A 22,364-nucleotide genomic window follows, 5' to 3' on the forward strand; every position below is an offset into this window, starting at 1 on the left:
GCGCCATGGCGAAACACAATATGTTGTTGTTGTGGTCTTCAGTCTAGAGACTGGTTTGATGCAGCTCTCCGTGCTACTCTATCCCGTGTAACCTTCCTCTCCCAGTACTTACTGCAACCTACATCCTTCTAAATCTGCTTAGCGTATTCATCTCTCGGTCTCCCTCTACGATTTTTACCCACCACGCTGCCCTCCAATACTACATTACTGGCCATTAAAATTGCTACACCACGAAGCTGACGTGCTACAGACGCGAAATTTAACCGACAGGAAGAAGATGCTCTAATATACAAATGATTAGTTTTTCAGAGCATTCACACAAGGTTGGCGCCAGTGGCGACACCTACAACTGGCTGACATGAGGAAAGTTTCCAACCCATTTCTCCTACACAAACAGCAATTGACCGGTGTTGCCTGGTGAAACGTTGTTGTGATGCCTCGTGTAAGGAGGAGAAATGCGTACCATCACGTTTCTGACTTTGATAAAGGTCGGATTGTAAGCCTATTGCGATTGCGGTTTATAATATCGCGACATTGCTGCTCGCGTTGGTCGAGATCCAATGACTGTTAGCAGAATATGGAATCGGTGGGTTCAGGAGGGTAATACGGAACGCCGTGCTGGATGCCAACGGCCTCGAGAGATGACAGGCATCTTATCCACATGGCTGTAACGGATCGTGCAGACACGTCTCGATCCCTGAGTCTACAGATGGGGACGTTTGCAAGACAACAACCATCTGCACGAACAGTTCGACGACGTTTGCAGCAGCATAGACTATCAGCTCGGACACCATGACTGCGGCTACCCTTGACGCTGCATCACAGACAGGAGCGCCTGCGATGGTATACTCAACGACGAACCTGGGTGCACGAATGGCAAAACGTTATTTTTTCGGATGAATCGAGGTTCTGTTTACAGCATCATGCTGGTGGCATCCATGTTTGGCGACATCGCGGTGAACGCACATTCGATGCGTGTGTTCGTCATCGCCATACTGGCGTATCACCCGGCGTGATGGTATGGGATGCCATTGGTTACACGTCTCGGTCACCTCTTGACGGCACTTTGAACAGTGGTGTTTACATTTGAGATGTGTTACGACCCGTGGCTCTGCCCTTCATTCGATCCCTGCGAAACCCTACATTTCAGCAGGAAAATGCACGACCGCATGTTGCAGGTCCTGTACGGGCCTTTTTGGATACAGAAAATGTGCGACTGCTGCCCTGGCCAGACATTCTCCAGATCTCTCACCAATAGAAAACGTCTGGTCAATGGTGGCCGAGCAACTGGCTCGTCACAATACGCCAGTCACTACTCTTGATGAACTGTGGCATCGTGTTGAAACTGCATGGGCAGCTGTACCTATACACGCCACCCAAGCTCTATTTGACTCAATGCCCAGGCGTATCAAGGCCGTTATTACGGCCAGAGGTGGTTGTTCTGGGTACTGACTTCTCAGGATCTATGCACCCAAATTGCGTGAAAATGTAATCACATGTCAGTTGTAGTATAATATACACTCCTGGAAATTGAAATAAGAACACCGTGAATTCATTGTCCCAGGAAGGGGAAACTTTATTGACACATTCCTGGGGTCAGATACATCACATGATCACACTGACAGAACCACAGGCACATAGACACAGGCAACAGAGCATGCACAATGTCGGCACTAGTACAGTGTATATCCACCTTTCGCAGCAATGCAGGCTGCTATTCTCCCATGGAGACGATCGTAGAGATGCTGGATGTAGTCCTGTGGAACGGCTTGCCATGCCATTTCCACCTGGCGCCTCAGTTGGACCAGCGTTCGTGCTGGACGTGCAGACCGCGTGAGACGATGCTTCATCCAGTCCCAAACATGCTCAATGGGGGACAGATCCGGAGATCTTGCTGGCCAGGGTAGTTGACTTACACCTTCTAGAGCACGTTGGGTGGCACGGGATACATGCGGACGTGCATTGTCCTGTTGGAACAGCAAGTTCCCTTGCCGGTCTAGGAATGGTAGAACGATGGGTTTGATGACGGTTTGGATGTACCGTGCACTATTCAGTGTCCCCTCGACGATCACCAGTGGTGTACGGCCAGTGTAGGAGATCGCTCCCCACACCATGATGCCGGGTGTTGGCCCTGTGTGCCTCGGTCGTATGCAGTCCTGATTGTGGCGCTCACCTGCACGGCGCCAAACACGCATACGACCATCATTGGCACCAAGGCAGAAGCGACTCTCATCGCTGAAGACGACACGTCTCCATTCGTCCCTCCATTCACGCCTGTCGCGACACCACTGGAGGCGGGCTGCACGATGTTGGGGCGTGAGCGGAAGACGGCCTAACGGTGTGCGGGACCGTAGCCCAGCTTCATGGAGACGGTTGCGAATGGTCCTCGCCGATACCCCAGGAGCAACAGTGTCCCTAATTTGCTGGGAAGTGGCGGTGCGGTCCCCTACAGCACTGCGTAGGATCCTACGGTCTTGGCGTGCATCCGTGCGTCGCTGCGGTCCGGTCCCAGGTCGACGGGCACGTGCACCTTCCGCCGACCACTGGCGACAACATCGATGTACAGTGGAGACCTCACGCCCCACGTGTTGAGGAATTCGGCGGTACGTCCACCCGGCCTCCCGCATGCCCACTATACGCCCTCGCTCAAAGTCCGTCAACTGCACATACGGTTCACGTCCACGCTGTCGCGGCATGCTACCAGTGTTAAAGACTGCGATGGAGCTCCGTATGCCACGGCAAACTGGCTGACACTGACGGCGGCGGTGCACAAATGCTGCGCAGCTAGCGCCATTCGACGGCCAACACCGCTGTTCCTGGTGTGTCCGCTGTGCCGTGCGTGTGATCATTGCTTGTACAGCCCTCTCGCAGTGTCCGGAGCAAGTATGGTGGGTCTGACACACCGGTGTCAATGTGTTCTTTTTTCCATTTCCAGGAGTGTATTTGTCCAATGAATACCTATTTATCATCTGCGTTTCTTCTTGATGTAGCAATTTTAATGGCCAGTAGTGTAAATTGGTGATCAGTTGATGCCTCAGAACATGTGCTACCAATCGATCGCTTCTTCTAGTCAAGTTGTGCCACAAATTCCTCTTCTCCCCAATTCTATTCAGTACCTCCTCATTAGTTACGTGCTCTACCCATCTAATCTTCAGCATTTTCCTGTGGCACCACATTTCGAAAGCTTTTATTCTGTTCTTGTCTAAACTACTTATCGTCCACGTTTCACTTCCATTCATGGTTACACTCCATACAAATACTTTCAGAAACGACTTCCTGACACTTAAATCTACACTCCATGTTAACAAACTTCTCTTCTTCAGAAACGCTTTTCTTGCCTTTTCCAGTCTACATTTTACATCCTCTGTACCTCGACCATCATCAGTTAGTTTGCTCCCCAAATAGCAAAACTCATCTAGTAATAATTGTTTCATAATGTGGGGCCACAGTCATAATATATTTCTTCAAGATGGTATACTCGGTGACAAAACAAAGCAGTAGGCTTTTAACAGAAATATTGACCATTAGACAATGTGTTTAATAGTACCCGCAAGGGTAGCCGAGAGCGCTAACGCGCTGCTTCCTGGACTCGGATAGGCGCGCCGGTCCCGTATCGATTCCGCACGGCGGACTAACGACGAGGGCCGATGTGCCGGCCAGCCTGGATGTGGTTTTTAGGCGGTTTTCCACAACCCGCTAGGTGAATACCGGGCTGGTTTCCATGTTCCGTCTCAGTTCCACGGCTCGCAGACATCTGAACACTTTCGCACCATTCCATGGATTACACTCGACGCAGAGTGTTGGGGTGCACAAATTCCGTCCCAGGTGGTACAGGGTGGCGGCAGGACGAGCATCCGGCCACCCCTTAAACATTAACATGCTAAATCCAATTAACGATGGCTGACCCTGCGTAACTGCGGGAAAAGGCTCAAGTGTTTAATAGTGTATTTTAAATACGACAATATGCCATCTTAGGCACTGCATAACATTAAAACACTTGATAATGGCATTTTAAGCCGAAATCATAATCGTGTCAATGTAACACTGCAAATAAAAAGTCTAATGGCGGTACTGACTTCAAAGACTCATCTACTACTTTAAGTGTCTCATTTCTTAACCTAACTCCCTCAGCATCACTACTTTCCATTATCCTCGTTTTGCTTCTGTTGATGTTTATCTTATATACTCCTTTCAAGACACTGTCCATTCCGTTCAGCTGCTCTTCCAGGTCCTTTGCTGTCTCTGACAGAATTACAGTGTCATCGGCAAACTTCAAAGTTTTTATTTCTTCTCCATCGGTTTTAATTCCTACTCCAAATTTTTCTTTTGTACTCGAAGGGAACGATCTATTGATACGTAATCAGCATGGTTTCAGAAAACATCGTTCTTGTGCAACGCAGCTAGCTCTTTATTCGCACGAAGTAATGGCCGCTATCGACAGGGGATCTCAAGTTGATTCCGTATTTCTAGATTTCCGGAATGCTTTTGACACTGTTCCTCACAAGCGACTTCTAATCAAGCTGCGGGCCTATGGGGTATCGTCTCAGTTGTGCGACTGGATTCGTGATTTCCTGTCAGAAAGGTCGCAGTTCGTAGTAATAGACGGCAAATCATCGAGTAAAATTGAAGTGATATCGGGTGTTCCCCAGGGAAGCGTTCTGGGACCTCTGCTGTTCTTGATCTATATAAATGGTTCAAATGGCTCTGAGCACTATGGGACTCAACTGCTGTGGTCATAAGTCCCCTAGAACTCAGAACTACTTAAACCTAACTAACCTAAGGACATCACACACATCCATGCCCGAGGCAGGATTCGAACCTGCGACCGTAGCGGTCGTGCGGTTCCAGACTGTAGCGCCTTTAACCGCTCGGCCACTCCGGCCGGCTGATCTATATAAATGACCTGAGCAGTTCTCTAAGGTTGTTCACAGATGATGCTGTAATGTACCGTCTAGTAAGGTCATCCGAAGACCAGTATCAATTGCAAAGCGATTTAGAAAAGATTGCTATATGGTGTGGCAGGTGCCAGTTGACGCTAAATAACGAAAAGTGTGAGGTGATCCACATGAGTTCCAAACAAATCCGTTGGAATTCGATTACTCGATAAATAGTACAATTCTCAAGGCTGTCAATTCAACTAAGTACCTGGGTGTTAAAATTACGAACAGCTTCAGTTGGAAAGACCACACAGATAATATTGTGGGGAAGGTGAGCCAAAGGCTGCGTTTCATTGGCAGGACACTTAGAAGATGCAACAAGTCCACTAAAGAGACAGCTTACACTACACTCGTTCGTCCTCTGTTAGAATATTGCTGCGCGGTGTGGGATCCTTACCAGGTGGGATTGACGGAGGACATCGAAAGGGTGCAAAAAAGGGCAGCTCGTTTTGTATTATCACTTAATAGGGGAGAGAGTGTGGCAGATATGATACGCGAGTTGGGATGGAAGTCATTAAATCAAAGATGTTTTTCGTCGCGGCGAGATCTATTTACGAAATTCCAGTCACCAACTTTCTCCTCCGAATGCGAAAATATTTTGTTGAGCCCAACCTACATAGGTAGGAATGATCATCAAAATAAAATAAGAGAAATTAGAGCTCGAACAGAAAGGTTTAGGTGTTCGTTTTTCCCGCGCGCTGTTCGGGAGCGGAATGGTAGAGAGATAGTATGATTGTAGTTCGATGAACCCTCTGCCAAGCACTTTAAATGTGAATTGCAGAGTAATCATGTAGACGTAGATGTTCTCCAAAGAATAACCGATGGCTCGTATTGTTCGCTAGTCTGCAACAATAGTTGGCGGAATACTTCAATACGAACAGAGATGTAAGCTCCGGGCGTCGAACAGAGGACGACCGCGACGCGGCGCCGAAAGCGGAGGCGCTGACGCGGGTTCCCCTGCCCCACCACGCAGCGTGGCGCCAGCCCGCGGTGGAGGTGGTGGGGGAAGACAGGCGACGATCGCGGCGGCGTGGGCTCCGCCGTCAGTGCGCAGCGCGACGCGACACGGGACGCATCGGTCCGAGCAGACGCAGCCAGAGGCGGACACACGCAGGCGCGACACACACACACGACCCGGCGGGCTGCCGCCGCAACATGCACGCCGCTACGCTCGCGCTGACCCTGCTGCTACTGAGCGGCGTCGCCTCGGCCGCCGTGCGCAGGGCCGGCGCCGCCCAGCTGCCCATCTCCAGCGATGACCGCCGCATCACCAGGGCCTCAGGTACGCACGTAAACAAACACTGCTGTTTGGCGCTGAGTGCTGTGCTCTTGCGGTGCGCGCAATTACACGCTCCGATTCGTCGCTAACATATGCTGCAGTTCGTTTGAAAAAAACGCACAGTAGTGCAAAATGTATTTATTCATAACTGGCTTGATCAGTAGGAGATACCAAAGATTTCTTTGACTGACAGAAGTCCTTACTACAAATACCACTAAATCTGGGCAGTCATTTTGCTGTTACCATTCACAAGAACAACTTACAAATTTTTCGTGGCTGTCATCTTCCTAAACACCGAATTGTTGCACCAGTATTCGTTTCGGGAAAAGCGCATTATCAACAGTCAGAAATGAGAATGTAGAAATGACTGTCGGTAATGGGTCTGACTAGAAACGATATTGAGGTGTTGGTAAACAAAATACCGCCTCAACTGTGTAGTGTTTATGAGGATTATTTCATTCAACAAAAGTTTGTTGTAAGGTAATGTGCCGACAAAACATAGTAGTTGGAAAATTTTTAACCACATTTCGTAATGGAATACACAGTTTGTTATTGTCTAACATACTGGAATCGAGAAGTGGAAATAAGACAGACAATGATTTTTGTAGAGATTAGATTAGATTAGTTTTTCGTTCATAGATCCGTGCTGAGGAGATCCTCGTGGATGTGAAACATGTCAATTAAAAAAAAAAAGCCGAAATAACAATACTAATAGTATGAATATATAGAATACATCATTTGTTTCTATTAAAAAATTCGTCAGTGGAGTAGGACTAGTAAGTCTTTCAGGCTCCTTTTAAACTGATCTTTGTTTGTAACTAAATTTTTTATGTTTGCTGCAAATTATTGAAGATGAGTGTTCCTTAGTAGTGGACCCCTTTTTGAACTAAAGTAAGTGGTTTTAAGTCCTTGTGCAGATCATTTTTGTTCCTGGTATTGTATGTATGAACTGAGCTGTTTGTTGGAAAAGAGAGATTATTTAGGACAAATTTCATTAAGGAGTAAATATACTGAGAGGCAGTAGTTAGTATACCCAGTTCTTTGAAGAGGTTTCTACAGGACGTCCTTGAATTTACTCCACCAGTAATACGTATTACACGCTTTTGGACTCCGAAAACTTTTTTTTTGGCTTGAGGAGTTGCTATGCAAGCAATTGTCCCTTACCGTGTAACTGTGTGAAGGCAACCTCAGCGTACAGAACCCTCTAATACGCACTTTATTGTAATTTGTAAAATGTAGACAAATGTAGGCAATAATTAGTTTCGCCGGTTGTAAATCGTGTTTCCGAACATTGCAGCGATGGTTTAGCTATCCTGAAAGACATGCAAACATAAAACACATAACGACGTCATGTTTGTTTACATCGTGAACCGCGTAAACAGCTCGCCGCTTAACCGATGCTATCGTTTCCGCGACTCCCAGTTTCTGGCAAAGTTAAGGCTTCTGCAAGGAATAGAGATGTCGAATCTTCCACTGTTTCACTATGGCATCACTGGTGCTCTCTGAGACTTGTTTTTCTATTGTCGTTGCCTTGTAAACATAATTAAGGTTCGATGATTTACATCGTAAGTAGAGGCATTCTCTTACAAACGTGTCTAGAGAGCTGACAACAAATGATAACTTTGATTAGTTCACAAGAGATCACCTTAGTGTTTTGAGTTATACGATAGTGCAACTTCGAATATACTATTAGGTACAAACATTCCAAGATATATGCGAAATACGTATATACGCACAAGAAGGTGAAAAATTAACTTTGTTCCACAGTTATGCCGTGTGCCTTGTTAATAAACATTTTTACTCTCGCGGTTGCTGAATTTTTTCCTTGTACTCTAATCTTTTAACAACGCAGAAGACGCAATTATATTACGGCACTGGAGCGGTTGTCTATAGGAACACGCATGTACTTCACAGTTGACTGATGATTGCAATCAGCTGGGTTGTTTTCGTCTGCAGCGATTGTAAGATTAGATTAGATATCCTCTTCGTTCCGTAGACCCATAGTGAGAGATTTCCGAGAATGTGGAACATGTCACACAAACATGGTACATAGTATCAATAAAAGATCTTAAGTCAGACAGTCCTGCAGAAAGTAGTGAAGTCAATATCTTTATACAATCATATTTCATTCTCACATTAACTGCATTTAATTTTGTGTAATCACAGATTAAAATAGTTTGGGAGGCTTATTTACTCAGATTGCATTATTGCACTGAAGCTGCGCCATTTTCATATATTATGTAGCATTCACATCATAGCTGACGATAAGTACATCGATGGTCGTGCTAAGAAATTCCTAAGTGAAGTAGATGTTGACTATCAATAAACCCTTTATGCTCCTCCTAAACTGTAGTTTATTATCAGCTACACATTTTGTGATTGTTGGTAAGTTTCTTTGTGAAGAGTGTTCTTATCCCTAATATTGATTCCTCTCGAAATGGAATGAATGAGAAGAGATCGACCTTTTATAATGTGCAAGCCAGGGGTGCAGAGTTGCTTTTTATGACCCGCATCTTTGATGTTGTATACTAACGACATCTGTCGAGAATGACTTTGATTTTTGTTTGTACGGACTCCCGGTTTGCCTGCCATGTGCGTCTCATATACTACATCATTTCTGCCATTTCATCCTTGCGGAAATACAAATGTCAGTGATTTGGGGAAAAATGTGTACTGTGTGTTTGTACACCGGTGAAACAAGTTAGTTCTTTGTACCGCTGCGTTGGCAGGGCGTAGTAAGATAGGCGACGTGTAGGTAGAACGAGAATTCTCTTGTAATCTCCCACGCAGAGCAGGTCATCCTGAAACGCCAGGGTGGGTCATTTATTCAGCTAACGGAATAACTTCTCATTTATGTTAAGCTTCCTACGTGAGGCTGCTCATGGACATCTCTTTAACTTTGTCACATTGCGGTTAGCTATGAAGGGATCCTTGCGTCTGTGGTCTCGTAGTAATAACAGCTCGTCTCGTTGGGTAAAGTGTTCTCGTCCCATACGTCGCTTTAATTCTCAATAAAAATCCGAGCTTACGATAATACTCATCATTGTTTTTGTCGGAAAAGCAACTCGCTGTCGAAGAAGCGACGAAATCTCTCAGGTGTAAGTGATGTGTTGCCTACTGCGACCAAAGATTACAATGACGCCAACGATGAAACACTATCCACAGCGTACTTGTTTCCATCACGATGTAAAATAAGAGGCGATCTACTTATGCAGTCTGTCGGCATCAAGTGTCCACTTCCAAGCAATTTTGAGTGCGTAGATCATATTTCTATTAGTGTTCTCGTTGCATATTCTAATTTCCACAGCTTCTTTCATGATTGAACAGCAGTAGTTTGAAGCTTGCGTTAAAATCCGGTTCTGCTCAAACAACGCCTTGTACTTATTCGCAAGCTTCTGTTCAGAAATAGATTTTTCTAGAATTGTGTACCTAATGGCCGGCTGACGTTCGGTTGAGCGCTGGGAAGTTGTTCTAATAGGATAGGCTGTCCCATGTAGCTCAAAAAATGGCTCTGAGCACTATGGGACTCAACTGCTGAGGTTATCAGTTCCCTAGAACTTAGAACCACTTAAACCTAACTAACCTAAGGACATCACACACATCCATGCCCGAGGCAGGATTCGAACCTGTGACCGTAGCGGTCGCGCGGTTCCAGACTGTAGCGCCTGGAACCGCTCGGCCACTCCGGCCGGCCCCACGTAGCTGCTGCCACGTTCACATGGAATATTGTGAACACCTGGGACTATACTTTACAGTGAGCAACATCTTTTAATTTCCTTAAGCAGCCGAAAGATGGTCTTAACCCCAGTCCGTTTAACATGAGCCGTAATTTACGCGATATTGAAAGACTGCGTAGGAGTATGTCCCGTATTTTATGTTGTGGTGAAAACGAAGACGTTGCGCATGACTTTTCACCGTCGGCGTCAATGCGCTATTGCGTCATTTACGTATGTGTGATTCCGTGCTTGTTTGACCGTCAGACTCCTTCCAGAAGAAGACAATGCTGGATATTGTAGAAATCTCGGTTTCTTACAGAGAATTAACGCGAGTAGCGAGCGTTTAATACAACGAATCCTTCGAGAAAGACTTCGTTGTTATAATTCGTGTCGTTGCTAATTTCGACCCCTGCATGTACTGACACGCTCGCCAATTTTCTGCGTTTTGTGTATTTATTTTCCTCTAAAGTAGTCCATATGTAAGCAGCAGGTACTTCTATATGGGTTAACGACTCGTTGTGGGCTGTCGGTCACACGCAGCAGGAGACTGAGGCAGTCTGTACAAGAAGCACCGGCGGCCTTAAAGAGTAATCGTCGCTATTTCACTGTGTTACTCGTGTATCTGTAGGGTCTGAAAGTGCATACATACAACGCAAGCTGCTGTGCAGTAAATTGCGAAGGATTGTGTGTGCCAGTATCAACGGTTTTATACTCTATTGTTCCATTCGCATAGCATAAGTGATGAAACCAAAGGAGTAGTCGGTAACATGAACTAGATACTTTCACAGAACAAATTAACACTTAATTGCAACAAAACGTAATGTATACGGTTTCTGACGAGAAAATCTTTTAAAAGCATAGTGTTATTTCAGAACGAATTTTCACTCTGCATCTGTGTGCGCGCGGATTTGAAACTTCCTGGCAAATCAAAACGGTTCCCCTACCTTCCAAACTACACAGAGGATCTCCTGCATATCTTTCGTGACTATCACTCCTGCAGTAAACGATTCTGCTGAAAAGTGGTTCGGCCACAGCTTATGGTGTCGCTCTTACATTTTTAAAATTTTTATTCTTGTTTTTATAATCTTTCTAATCAGCTTTCCGTTAACTATGTACTGACTCGTTCCTTGACCCCGTAGCTGTGGCTCGCGTGGACCCATGGAACCTGTTAAATAAATATCCCTCTCCTGATACATACGAGACGAATGTCTCGAAGGAGACAGAATTTTCGTACAGACTTTCTCAGTAACCGGTATTCTAATTTTACAGGCAGTGTGCGAACTGTACCTACACTAGCATCGCGTCCATGAATTTGTTCGGTGGCAGCTTTTATCTTGGCATGGTAAGGATTCCCAACATTTGACCAGCAATCTGGAATTTGTGGCACTGGCGTCTTCTGCACGGTTTTATTTAGGCCGCGCGCTACGGGCGTGCTAATGTTTTGCGCCCTGTCCGCAAAGGCGAGTAGGGCTGAGGGGGAAATAGAGGCTGCACCCAGACGTCGCTATGACAGAGCAGTAGCCTTGTCAGAGGCCAAACAGTATGCGGCCAATACTACTTGCGGTAACTTAGATTTTCGTCTTGCGTCAGTAATACCAAGAGAAGCGGAGATAAAGTGGAAAAGCCACATCGTTCAGTTCCGAATGGAAATTGCTTTACTTTTCGTATCGTTTGAAGACCATGTGAAGTGCTTTATGCGCCCTCGCACTATTATGATCTAGACTTTTTGGAATTTCGTTAGAGGATATGCACATGTCTTCTGATGAACAGCAGTGAAAGCTGGTTAACTGAAGGATGCCATTAAGGAAAGAAACTTAGTTAAGGGAGAGTAGAATGATGGAAAACTCTTGTTATGGTCGACATGACGAATTATTTGAATTCATTAAACGTATTAATGCAGGGGGAGAATTTCTTGGTAACAGATACGGAGGATAAAGTTGCAGCTATCAATCAAAAATTAATCCTAAGGAATCATCATAGTGATGTTATAAACACCTGCGACTTTTGGGGCTCCCGTATCGTCCTCTCCCTGTGTTTACAACATTACCTGTGATGATTGCCAGTGTAAGTATATAGGCCAAACTGGAACGTCCTTTGAAGTTGGGTTTAAGGAACATATTTCTGGTTCGGTTCCAGTTGTGCTTGAATTCAAGCCTCTCCTGGGCCCGTCAACTCCGACATTGGCCTGTTGATGACTAGAAACATGTTGCCTGGTCGGACGAGTCTTGTTTCAAATTGTATAGGGCGGATGGACGTGTACGGTATGGAGACAACCTCGTAAATCCATGGACCCTGCATGTCATCAGGGGACTGTTCAACCCGGCGAAGGCTCTGTAATGGTATGGGGTGTATGCAGTTGGAGTGATATGGGACGCTTGATACATGTAGATAACTCTAACAAGTGTAAGCAACCTGTCAGATCACTAGCATCCATTCATGTCCATTGTGTATTCCGACGGACTTGGGCAATTCCAGCAGGACAATGCGATACCCCACGCTCCCAGAATTGCTACAGAGTGGCTCCAGAAACACTCTTTTGAGTTGAAACACTTCCGCTGACCACGAAACTCCCCAGACATGAACGTTATTGAGCGTATCCCGGATGCCTTGCTACGTGCTGTTCAGAAGAGATCTCCACCCCTAGGATTTACGGACAGCTCTGCAGGATTCGTGATGTCAATTCCCTCCATCACTACTTCAGACATTAGTCGAGTCCATGCCACGTCGTGTTGCGGAACTTCTGCATACTCGCGGGGGCCCTACACGATATTAGGCAGGTGTACCAGTTTTCTCTGACTCCGCAGTGTATGAGTTAGGAAACTGGCAAGGGGCTACCTCCGCTGTGTATTCAGTGGCTGCAAAGCTTAGTGCCTTTTTTGCTTTGAGCACTCTTACTTGTTTCTACAATTGCAAGAATGCTGATTTATGCAGGGTGTTCAGAAACAGTCTGATAGGCTTGTAAGGTTATTGCATGGTAGGCTCTTCCGAAAAATAATTGTTATTAAAAAATTCGATATGTTGCCCCGCTTCAGAGTTAATTAGCACTGAAGTTAATCAGGCCGTTGCAGCGGAAGTTCAAGCGGTCCACCAGATACAATTAGGGTCAGTTGTTCTCACAGCGTAAGTGACAGGTACCAGACTGCTCTGACTTTGGCTCGGATTCCATCCTTACTACCGTGCAGTGTCCAATTTTTATATCACTGTCTTGTTCGGTTTTAGAAGAGCTAACGGAGAAAACGTTTGGTGACACCGCCTCTGGCGGGACGCTCGAATCTGTGCTCGCAGCGGCTGGATTACCTAACTTCAATGTTAATTAACTCGGAAAGGGTGCAACGTATAGATTTTTTCTTAACAATTGTTTAGTAGCACAACCTACCCTGCAATATCCTTACAGGCTCATCAGATTGTTTGTGACTACCCTGTATATGTCTCAGTTGTCACTGTGTGCGGCGGTAAACAATTGGTGTGATCAAAGAGTGTAAATATGTGACACGCCAATTACATCTTCGTCCCCAGAACTTAAGCCACGGGATGTGCGGGACGTAACGGCTAAGAATTCAACATCGTTTGATGAACTCAGTCTTATGGTCATACTATGTTTGAAATGCACCAAAGCCGGCCGGGGTGGCCGAGCGGTTCTAGACGCTACAGTCTGGAACCGCGCGACCGCAACGATCGCAGGTTCGAATCCTGCCTCGGGCATGGATGTGTGTGATGTCCTTAGGTTAGTTAGGTTTAAGTAGTTCTAAGCTCTAGGGCACTGATGACCTCAGAAGTTACGTCCCATAGTGCTCAGAGCCATCTGAACCATTTGAAATGCACCAATTCCAGTAATCGACTGTCACACGTGGCTCAGCTGGAAGACAGAAAGAAAGGGGCAGACACAGACAGACAGTCGGAATTCCCGAGACCCTGGAAGCTGCCACTAACGAACGGCGAGAGACTGCGCGGCATTATGCCCGAGTACGTGCAGAGCACTAAGCGCCCTCTCCCGTTGTTCGGGACTCGTGTCCACCCCGACCTCTCCCCCCCCTGACATGCGGATTTCTGTCCGCTTAACCTGCCCTTCGCTAAGCCACTTCCTGCCATCCGGGCACCAGACGCCAACGGAAGGACCCACAGTGGAGCAGATGAATAAAACGGCCAACCAGTTTTAAGTTAACCTTAACCATGGTTTCAACGGACGTAAATCCGTCTTCTGGAGGAGGACTAGAAACAAACGTCACATTAACAAACAGTCCGTTAGTAAAGCAATCCAACATCACTGCATGAAGTGTGTCGGAAACGATCCGTGCATCCATTTGTAAAAGTTAAGGCCTCTAAAATCAAGGGCTTGTCACATCAATTGATTTTAGGGGCCTTAACTTTTACAAATGGATGCACAGATCATTGCCGACACACTTCATGCGGAGATGTTAGATCGCTTTACTGACTGTTTGCTAATGTGCAGTCCTTCCGAAGAAGACGAGTTTACCACAAGTTTACGTCTGTAGAAACTATGGTTAGGTTAGGTGAAAACCAGAATTTATTACAACTTGTTGGCTGTCTCGTTCACCTGATATTCTGCAACCATTGCTGAAGTGCAGCCATGTTGAAAATATTTTTAGAAAATACCACAGCGGACGCAGATTTGGGACGAAACTGCAGCCAGTCCCGATTTATGGTTCGGCAGAATTTATTCCTCCATGAGCTAACTTTCAAGTTACTACACCCTCATCGTTTACAGAAGTACAGGATGATTCAAACTTCCTGTTATACGCTTCTGGGGGCTGTGGAGGTGGTGAAGATTTGATAAGAAACACGTGTCCGGAAAGGTACTATTTGGATGTAAAATCAGTTTGAAGATCGGAACACTTTTAAATCTACCACATCACGGTTCACTCATATCAGAGGCAATGATCTCTGACCTGTTTGCTGTAGGAGCCCATGCCATTGGCAGTGTTTCCTGTTCTTGTCTCTTCTGCGTGACGAAAGACATCCTCTTCAAAGTTGAGGGTGCAGCGCATCCGCGAACCATCACAGCCAACACACCTAGTTTCAAAGTAATCAATTCCTAGCGGGCTTTTCTGTAGTTAGACGAAGGTGTTATTACAACAGGAACTGACGACGACGTTCTCTTCTCAGCTTGCGTGCGTACCGTGAAGCGGAAGATTTGAAAGTGATCCAATCTTCAAATTGATTTTACATCCAAACGGTACATCTCCAGACATGAGTTCCGTATCAGAACTTCATCTAGTAAGATCGCTCTACAATCGGTAGAAGCCTGTAATAGGAATTTTGAATCATCCTGTATAATTTCCTCCATTACAGTTAGGACTCTCAGGCAATCATGGTTGTTGCGTGAAACTGGGTGAACGTGAAAGCAAACACACAATACAGCGACCATTTTACACAAGTTTAGACGTCATGGATTTAAAACCCCGCTATTTACTTAGCCACCAAAACGAGCATGTTCAAAAATGTTCAAATGTGTGTGAAATCTTATGGGACTTAACTGCTAAGGTCATCAGTCCCTAAGCTTGCACACTACTTAACCTAAATTATCCCAAGGACAAACACACACACCCATGCCCGAGGGAGGACTCTAACCTCCGCAGGGACCAGACGCCCAGTCCATGACTGTAGCGCTTGAGACCGCTCGGCTAATCCCGCGCGACAAAACGAGCATGTAAAACTTTACTACAACGTACTCGCTTATAACCTTTTTGCTATCTATTAAAGCTAAAAATTAAATTTCCTTCGTAAACATATCATGTAACATGGAGGAGAAGTCCGTTCGATGAGTGTGTCCACACGTTCCAAAACGACAGGAGACCCAGCTGTGTGGGGCCAGCTGGTACGCGGGAGATCGGACAGGTTGTCACGATCTTGTTCAGATGGTGACAGACGCTTCGCCCAAGAACTCGCCGTGGTTTTGTTCGCTGCCAGGTCTCTTTAGACATTCTCCAAGCGCCTACGAATATCTATGATGCTCTATTTTTCCATCAAAAGAAACTCAGTGACAGCTCTCTCCTTGGTGCGCACCTCCGTTAAAGACGCCATTTTGAAGGCTACGTAGTATAAAGCTGCTACCTTACGGAACTCCAAGAAACTATAGGGGATGAAGCGAGAATATTCCACGATGTCCCACAACAAATTCTGCATTTTTCTGCCGAAATTGACCGAGGAGAAAAAGTGTTGCGTTACTTATTGAACACCCCTCGTATTTTACGGCAGTTATTGTTTCCAGTGATTTGTCCCCAATACTGTAATCGAATAGTAGTGGATCTCTTACCCTGTTTACGATCAGTACGTTACATTTATTTACGTCCGCTGTCATTAGCCAGTCCCGGCAGCAATCATCGACCATCTTCAGGTCTTTCTCCATTGCGGTACAGTCTTCTGGCGTCGTAATCTTCCCATGGAGAACAACATCGTCCCTGAATAGTCTCACGGAGCCTTCAACGTCATCTCTCACGTCAATATTATACATTGTAAACAGTAACAACCCCCTAATATTCCATTTGGATATTATTTAAATTACTTTTACATCTGTCGATTTCACCTGTTTAATAACGACATGTGGCACTGTATCTGGAAATGGAGGATATGAATAACAGGAATGTCACCAACGAGACGCTCTTCCTGCAAGTACCGCAGTGTCGCGTTCTTATTTATGGCGTCAGGTGAAGAAATAGTATTGTTACGCAAGAAATTGCAACGCGTTTTTGGTTCGCTTATTTCTCTTAAGGTAATCAATTTGGTTCTTTCTAGGTGACTGTGGTCAGTGGATCACCTCGAATGAGTGCGTCCGCACGTTCCAACGTTGCAGGTGTCTCAACTGTTTGCGGCCGGCCGGCACGGGGGTGATCGGACAGGCTTGCACGGTCTCGTTTCGATGATGACAGGCACCTCGCCCAACGACTCACTGTGCTTTTGTTCACTACCAGGTCTCATTTCGGTTTCGAAATACTCTGTATTACTATCGGATCGTCCGGCGGGCCAATGGATGGATTTGTACGCAGACCTTTAGGAGCGGCTGTCTAAATTGTACCGCATTAAAATCTTTTACTAACGGGACTATATTTACTCCCACCGTTACGTCCAAGAGAACAGTGAATTCTTCAAGCTCTTTATGAGACGCACGTTGGAGCAAGTCAGATGGTAGACTCTGTACCTGTTCTTCGCCGTATCAGAGGAAAGTCTAAGAAGCAGCAAATTTCTTAGACCACTAGACTCGAAAAATACATCCGTTTTTGGAATCTGTATTTTTCATAGCTAACATACGTCGACTTCCAGTAGTTACTTGGCAAGCTGAAACAGTGCTGCCTTAAATTCTACCACACACCCTCTGACACACTGTCGTTAGAAATCGATACACTTAACTTTTTCTTCTGAAAAACTGAGGTGGGCACCTACACTCCGTCTACGGCAGCAGACGAAGTTCGTGGTTTCGCTTATAGTTTTCGAGTGTAAATGTAGATATACAACAGGAGCCCATAGAACGGTTCAGTTCACCAGAGTATCCTGCAAAACACTACAAGGTTTTTCCAGAAGGAGATTACGGCCACTGTCATTTGAGTCAAGGAAGCAGCACTGCTAGTTCATTCGATGGATCGAGGTACAATAAACAGTTTAACGAAGTGTAGCGAAGTCTTAATTGACATTCAAATCAAACGACGTGATATTTCTTAATTCCGGCGTTGTTTCGCTTTACGACTGCGCACGCCAACATGCTGTCAAAAAAAATTCGAGAAATCTAGACAAGTTTCAAATGGGAAGTGTTTGATCATTCTTCTTATTTCCCTAAGTAGAGCCCTAGTGATAAAGATCTAGTGGAGGGTAATTTATTCCAACATAAAACTCAAAACAATTGAGAAACTATGTTTATTAGCCCCCAAACATAGCAATGATATCTGTTAATATTAAGTAGGCACAACCTAAAGTGTACTTAACGGATAGAAAATGTTTTTATTTTTTCTGGAACGTGCCCATTCATCCATCTCAGTGGTGGAATGTCAAGTATAACGACAGGAACGTAACGAGAACGTAACAAGCTGTCCCTGAGCGGAGAAAATCTTCGACCCGGCCGGGAATCGAACCCTGGCCCCTTCGATCATCAATCCGCCGCGCTGACCGTGCAGTTACCAAGGCGGAAAAACATATAATTTTATTGTCAGGAAAGTAATGTTCACATCGTAAATCGTGGACAACGCATGATATGGTACTTGGAAAAAAGTGAAGTAATGACATGTAATAAATATGAAAAGTAAAAGAACAGAAGAAAACCCACTGATGGTGGCGAGCTATCGGCGAAACGAGTTGGGCAGAAGGGACAGAGTGTTTGCATAACGGCTTACCCATAAACCCACATTGTTTTTCAGCAGACACGGGTCGATCTGAGAAGAGCCAGGTGTTTAATGACTGTACGACAATATTAATCGAGCAGTAATTCGTTCGGTGCAAGATGCCTGGTCGTGTCGGTGTTCCACACGCGTGTCCAGAGAGCCTAGCACCGCCGACGTGTGTGCAGCGAGAACGAGGATGTGGGCTGCAGGCTGCAGCTGCGGCCTGCGACGCAGCCGGCGTCGGCTGCTGCGGCGACGCCGGGCGTCGGTTATTTCGGAGCGGCGGGCGGCGGGCGTCGCGTCTCCGGCAGCAGACGCCACAACACTCGCCGCTGACGTCAGCGCCGCAGTCTGCCGGGGAGCCCTGTCATTACGTCATGCCGCCGCCTCCGAATAAACCAACCACTGTGCTCTGTGTGCGGGTGAAAAACTCGAGCGCTCTCTTCTCTCCGTCATAACGCCGTTCGGGGAGTTTGTTTTCACTCCGAGTGGCACTAATTCAGTGTTGTTAGCCGTCTTCTGCTTGCATTCTTGGCTCAAATTTCCAGGCGGCAATTCCGTTTTGTGTAGTATTCTAAATCTACAACATCTGACCAAAATTGCCCGGACGTCACTGTGCACCACTAGGTGTTATGAGAGGCCCAGCCGCCAGTATAAAAGGACGGGGAAAGAATTGTGTTGTTAGTAAAGAAGCAGTACCAGCAGTATGGGTCTGCTCAACGTCTTTGAACGTGGACTGGGCACCTGAGTACTCTAGCGGTGGCTGCGCGATAGCTCAGCGTGTTCGGTCAGAGGGCTGACTGTCCTCAATAATAATAATAATAATAATAATAATAATAATAATAATAATAATAATAATAATAATAAAACTGAGTGAAGTATCCCACGAGACTGATGACCACAGCAGTTGAGTCCCATAGCGATCAGAGCCATTTGAACCATTTGAAGTATCCCACGATATACTTGAAGAGGTGTCCTGTGACGTCCACCCAGACTAAACGACGAGAACAATAAGGAACAAAATGAAAGAAACTGGACCGGAAACCAACAGGGTCGGGATCGAATCCCAAAAAATGGCTCTGAGCACTTGGGACTTAACATCTGAGGTCATCAGTCCCCTAGAACTTAGAACTACTTAAACCTAACTAACCTAAGGACATCACACACATCCATGCCCGAGGCAGGATTCGAATCTGCGACCGTAGCAGTCGTGCGGCTCCGGACTGAAGCGCCTAGAACCGCTCGGCCACCGCGGCCGGAAAAAGAACGACAGCTAAACTGAGACTGGGGAGAGCTCATCAGCTGACTGACAAAGACTGTCGAACTTTGTGGAGGGTGACTGTAGAAAAAGATCACATGCAACAATCAGCGGAGGCAACCACTCGTGCTTCTAGTAGTCCAGCCAGCAGAAAGACTGTGCGTGGGGAGTTAAAAAGAATGGGTACAATGGTGGAGCAGCTCCTCAAAAGCCACACTTACTGCAGCAAATGGTAAGAGATGCTTGAGGTTGGGTGAAGAGGCGCCACTGGACACTGAATGACTGGAAACAAGGGATTTGGAGTGACGAATCGCACTATAGCCCGCGGCAGTCCGATGGAACGGGTCGGGTTGGCGTGTGCCTCTAGGACTTTACCTGCCATGATATGCGATGCCAACACTGAATTACGGAGGAGATGGTGTTATGGTGTGGGGGGTTTTGTCAGTGGTTGCATTCTGGTCCTCCTATATTACAACACTGAGTAATGCATACAGCGGAGGAACAGTTCAGACACGGTGTTTGCTTGTATCAGCATGAAAATGCACATTGTCATACAACGGCATCTGTGAGGAAACTGTGGAAAGTAACATTCCTGAAATGGACTGGCCGGTCCAGAGTCCCGACCTGAACCCAATGAAATAGCTTTGACATGAGTTAGAACGCAGGTTTCGCTCAAGACCTCAGTGTCCAATATCACTACGTTCCCTGGTTTCGGCTCTTCAGGAAGAATGGGCTGCCATTCCTCCTCAGACATTAAGATACCTCATTGAAAATGTCTCCAGCAGAATTCAAGCAGTCATAAAAGCGGACACGTTCCATATTAATGTGCACTAATAGTGACCGGATACTTTTTAAAAGGACGTGTACTTCTGTACAAGTCACCGTAAAGTGTGAGTGGGTGTTACTTCTGGTACAACTATCATTCTCGTCCCCCTTTCTCCTGTACCATTCGCAAAAGGCACGTGGCAATAAATACAGTCACTAAGCCCCTGTATGAGCTCTAATTACTCTGATGTTCCCACTGTGGTCCTTTCGCGTGGTATTTGTGGCAGGAAGTAACGTGCTGCCTATCTCTCCTTGCATCGTCCGCTCTGGGAATTTTAAGAGTAATTCTCCCCACGATGTACAAAACATATCTTGCATGTCTGCCACTGGAGTTTCCAGAACATCTCCGCGACCCACCACGCCGATGTTATTTGGACCTCCATTAATAATGTATAGTAAGAGCGACAGATATCGAGAAATACTTAAGAATCAATTGAACGAGTGAGGAAGGATAGGAACGCAGCGATCAGTCGCAATACCACTGCTTTTTTATTATTCTTGCATGCCCAGATTTCAGCTATAAATAGCCATCTTCAGTGCAGTTGAGTGAGTTACAATCCAACAAACTCGCAGCAGTACATATGAGTTTCCTGTCCGCCCCTGGTAGCTGAGCTGTCAGCGCGACGGAATGTCATACCTAACGGCCCGGGTTCGATTCCCTTCATCATTTCACCCCCATCGACACGCAAGCCGCCGAAGTGGCGTCAACTCGAAAGACTTGCACCAGGCGAACGGTCTACCCGACGGGAGGCCATAGCCACATGGCATATCCATTAAGAGTTTCCTTATGTCTATAAGCCAGTAAAGACATATGGTGCCATGTACGCCTTAGCAGTTACTGAAATTTTATCTTCCCTAAATACATAATCATTCATGGACGGCTCTATGGGGCTTCCGAGGTTATCCACCAACTCATTGTTAGCAGCGAACAGTAATTGCTGTAGAGTACTAAGTTGCCCTACTATCGAAATTAACTTTACAACATATGATTTAGTCCCATTAAGGTCGACAGGCGAGTTGTATCTGCAGGAAGTCCTGAGTTCAGTTAAAATTCCGGTGCGATACTCGGCGAGGTCGTTATTTGTTCCCTGAGCGGCAGTGCGGAACCGTACTGAATGCCTCAGGAAGTCGTGGAACACCTGGGCGCCGTTTTCTGCTGCGCTCGGATCTCATGGGCGAACGGAGCTAATCAAGTTGTCCAAGATCTTTCTTTACGGAGCTCATTGCTACAGAACAAATTTTTTTCTCCAAGGAAGTAACAATACCCAGTCGTAAAACGCGTACCGTGATTCTTTAGCTGAAGACCTCATCGGCATTGTCCTTTAAATATGTGTATCCTTCGTCAACCTTTTTCCTTAAGGAAAATTGTGATTTATTCTGATCACTTGGAAAACCTTTGTCGTTCTACCTATCTACATGAACTGCTACCTAAAAGAGGAGCACGTTCTTTGGTATCTGTTTGGAATCGTTCAGATATGTCATTAGATAACGCTTCTTTCCTACTTTAACTGACTTCACTAGATTTTCACTTCCACTATCATCTATCTCAATATCTGCCGTCACGGAGTTCGTACACTGATTGAAGAGAAAAACCGTAATACGATCTTCTTCAGTGAAACAAGGATTACCGAATTCAATATATCAACCTTCGGTTTGTCGTTTTCCGTTTAGATGCCACTCAAGCGCTGGATCCATTAGTTTGACATTCTTATGGAATTTATGTATGACCAGAAGTTGTCAATATTTGTCGTCCAATCAGTCTCAGAAATTTTACATATGAATTCATTAAATGCTTCTCACATTGTTCTCCTTATGCTCTCATTTTTGTTCGTCCACCTTTGCCTACACGCCTTTCTTCACTGAAATAAAAAGAATACCTTGCGAACTTTAAATCGCTCAAATTGGGCCATACTTTACGTATAAAGCTATCATACCGATTTCGATTTTAGTTAATCATTTTGAAACTGTGAGGTGGTTCGTTCAACAGAACGACGATAGCTGCTTTGTCCCGCATTTTCTTCC

General features: G+C 45.8%; 1 protein-coding gene across 1 annotated transcript in view; it reads left to right on the forward strand.

The window, feature by feature from the left end:
- The first annotated feature begins 5,998 nt into the window (after positions 1–5,998).
- LOC124789140 (dorsal-ventral patterning protein Sog) overlaps positions 5,999–22,364 on the forward strand; it is a 477,626-nt gene continuing 461,260 nt past the window's right edge. Inside the window, exon 1 of the mRNA XM_047256433.1 lies at positions 5,999–6,219. Coding sequence (XP_047112389.1) covers positions 6,093–6,219 — 127 coding nt within the window. The 5' untranslated portion in view covers positions 5,999–6,092. The remainder of the gene's footprint in view (positions 6,220–22,364) is intronic.

The sequence above is a fragment of the Schistocerca piceifrons genome, chromosome 3 (genome assembly GCF_021461385.2).
Source record: "Schistocerca piceifrons isolate TAMUIC-IGC-003096 chromosome 3, iqSchPice1.1, whole genome shotgun sequence".
NCBI classification, from domain to species: domain Eukaryota; kingdom Metazoa; phylum Arthropoda; class Insecta; order Orthoptera; family Acrididae; genus Schistocerca; species Schistocerca piceifrons.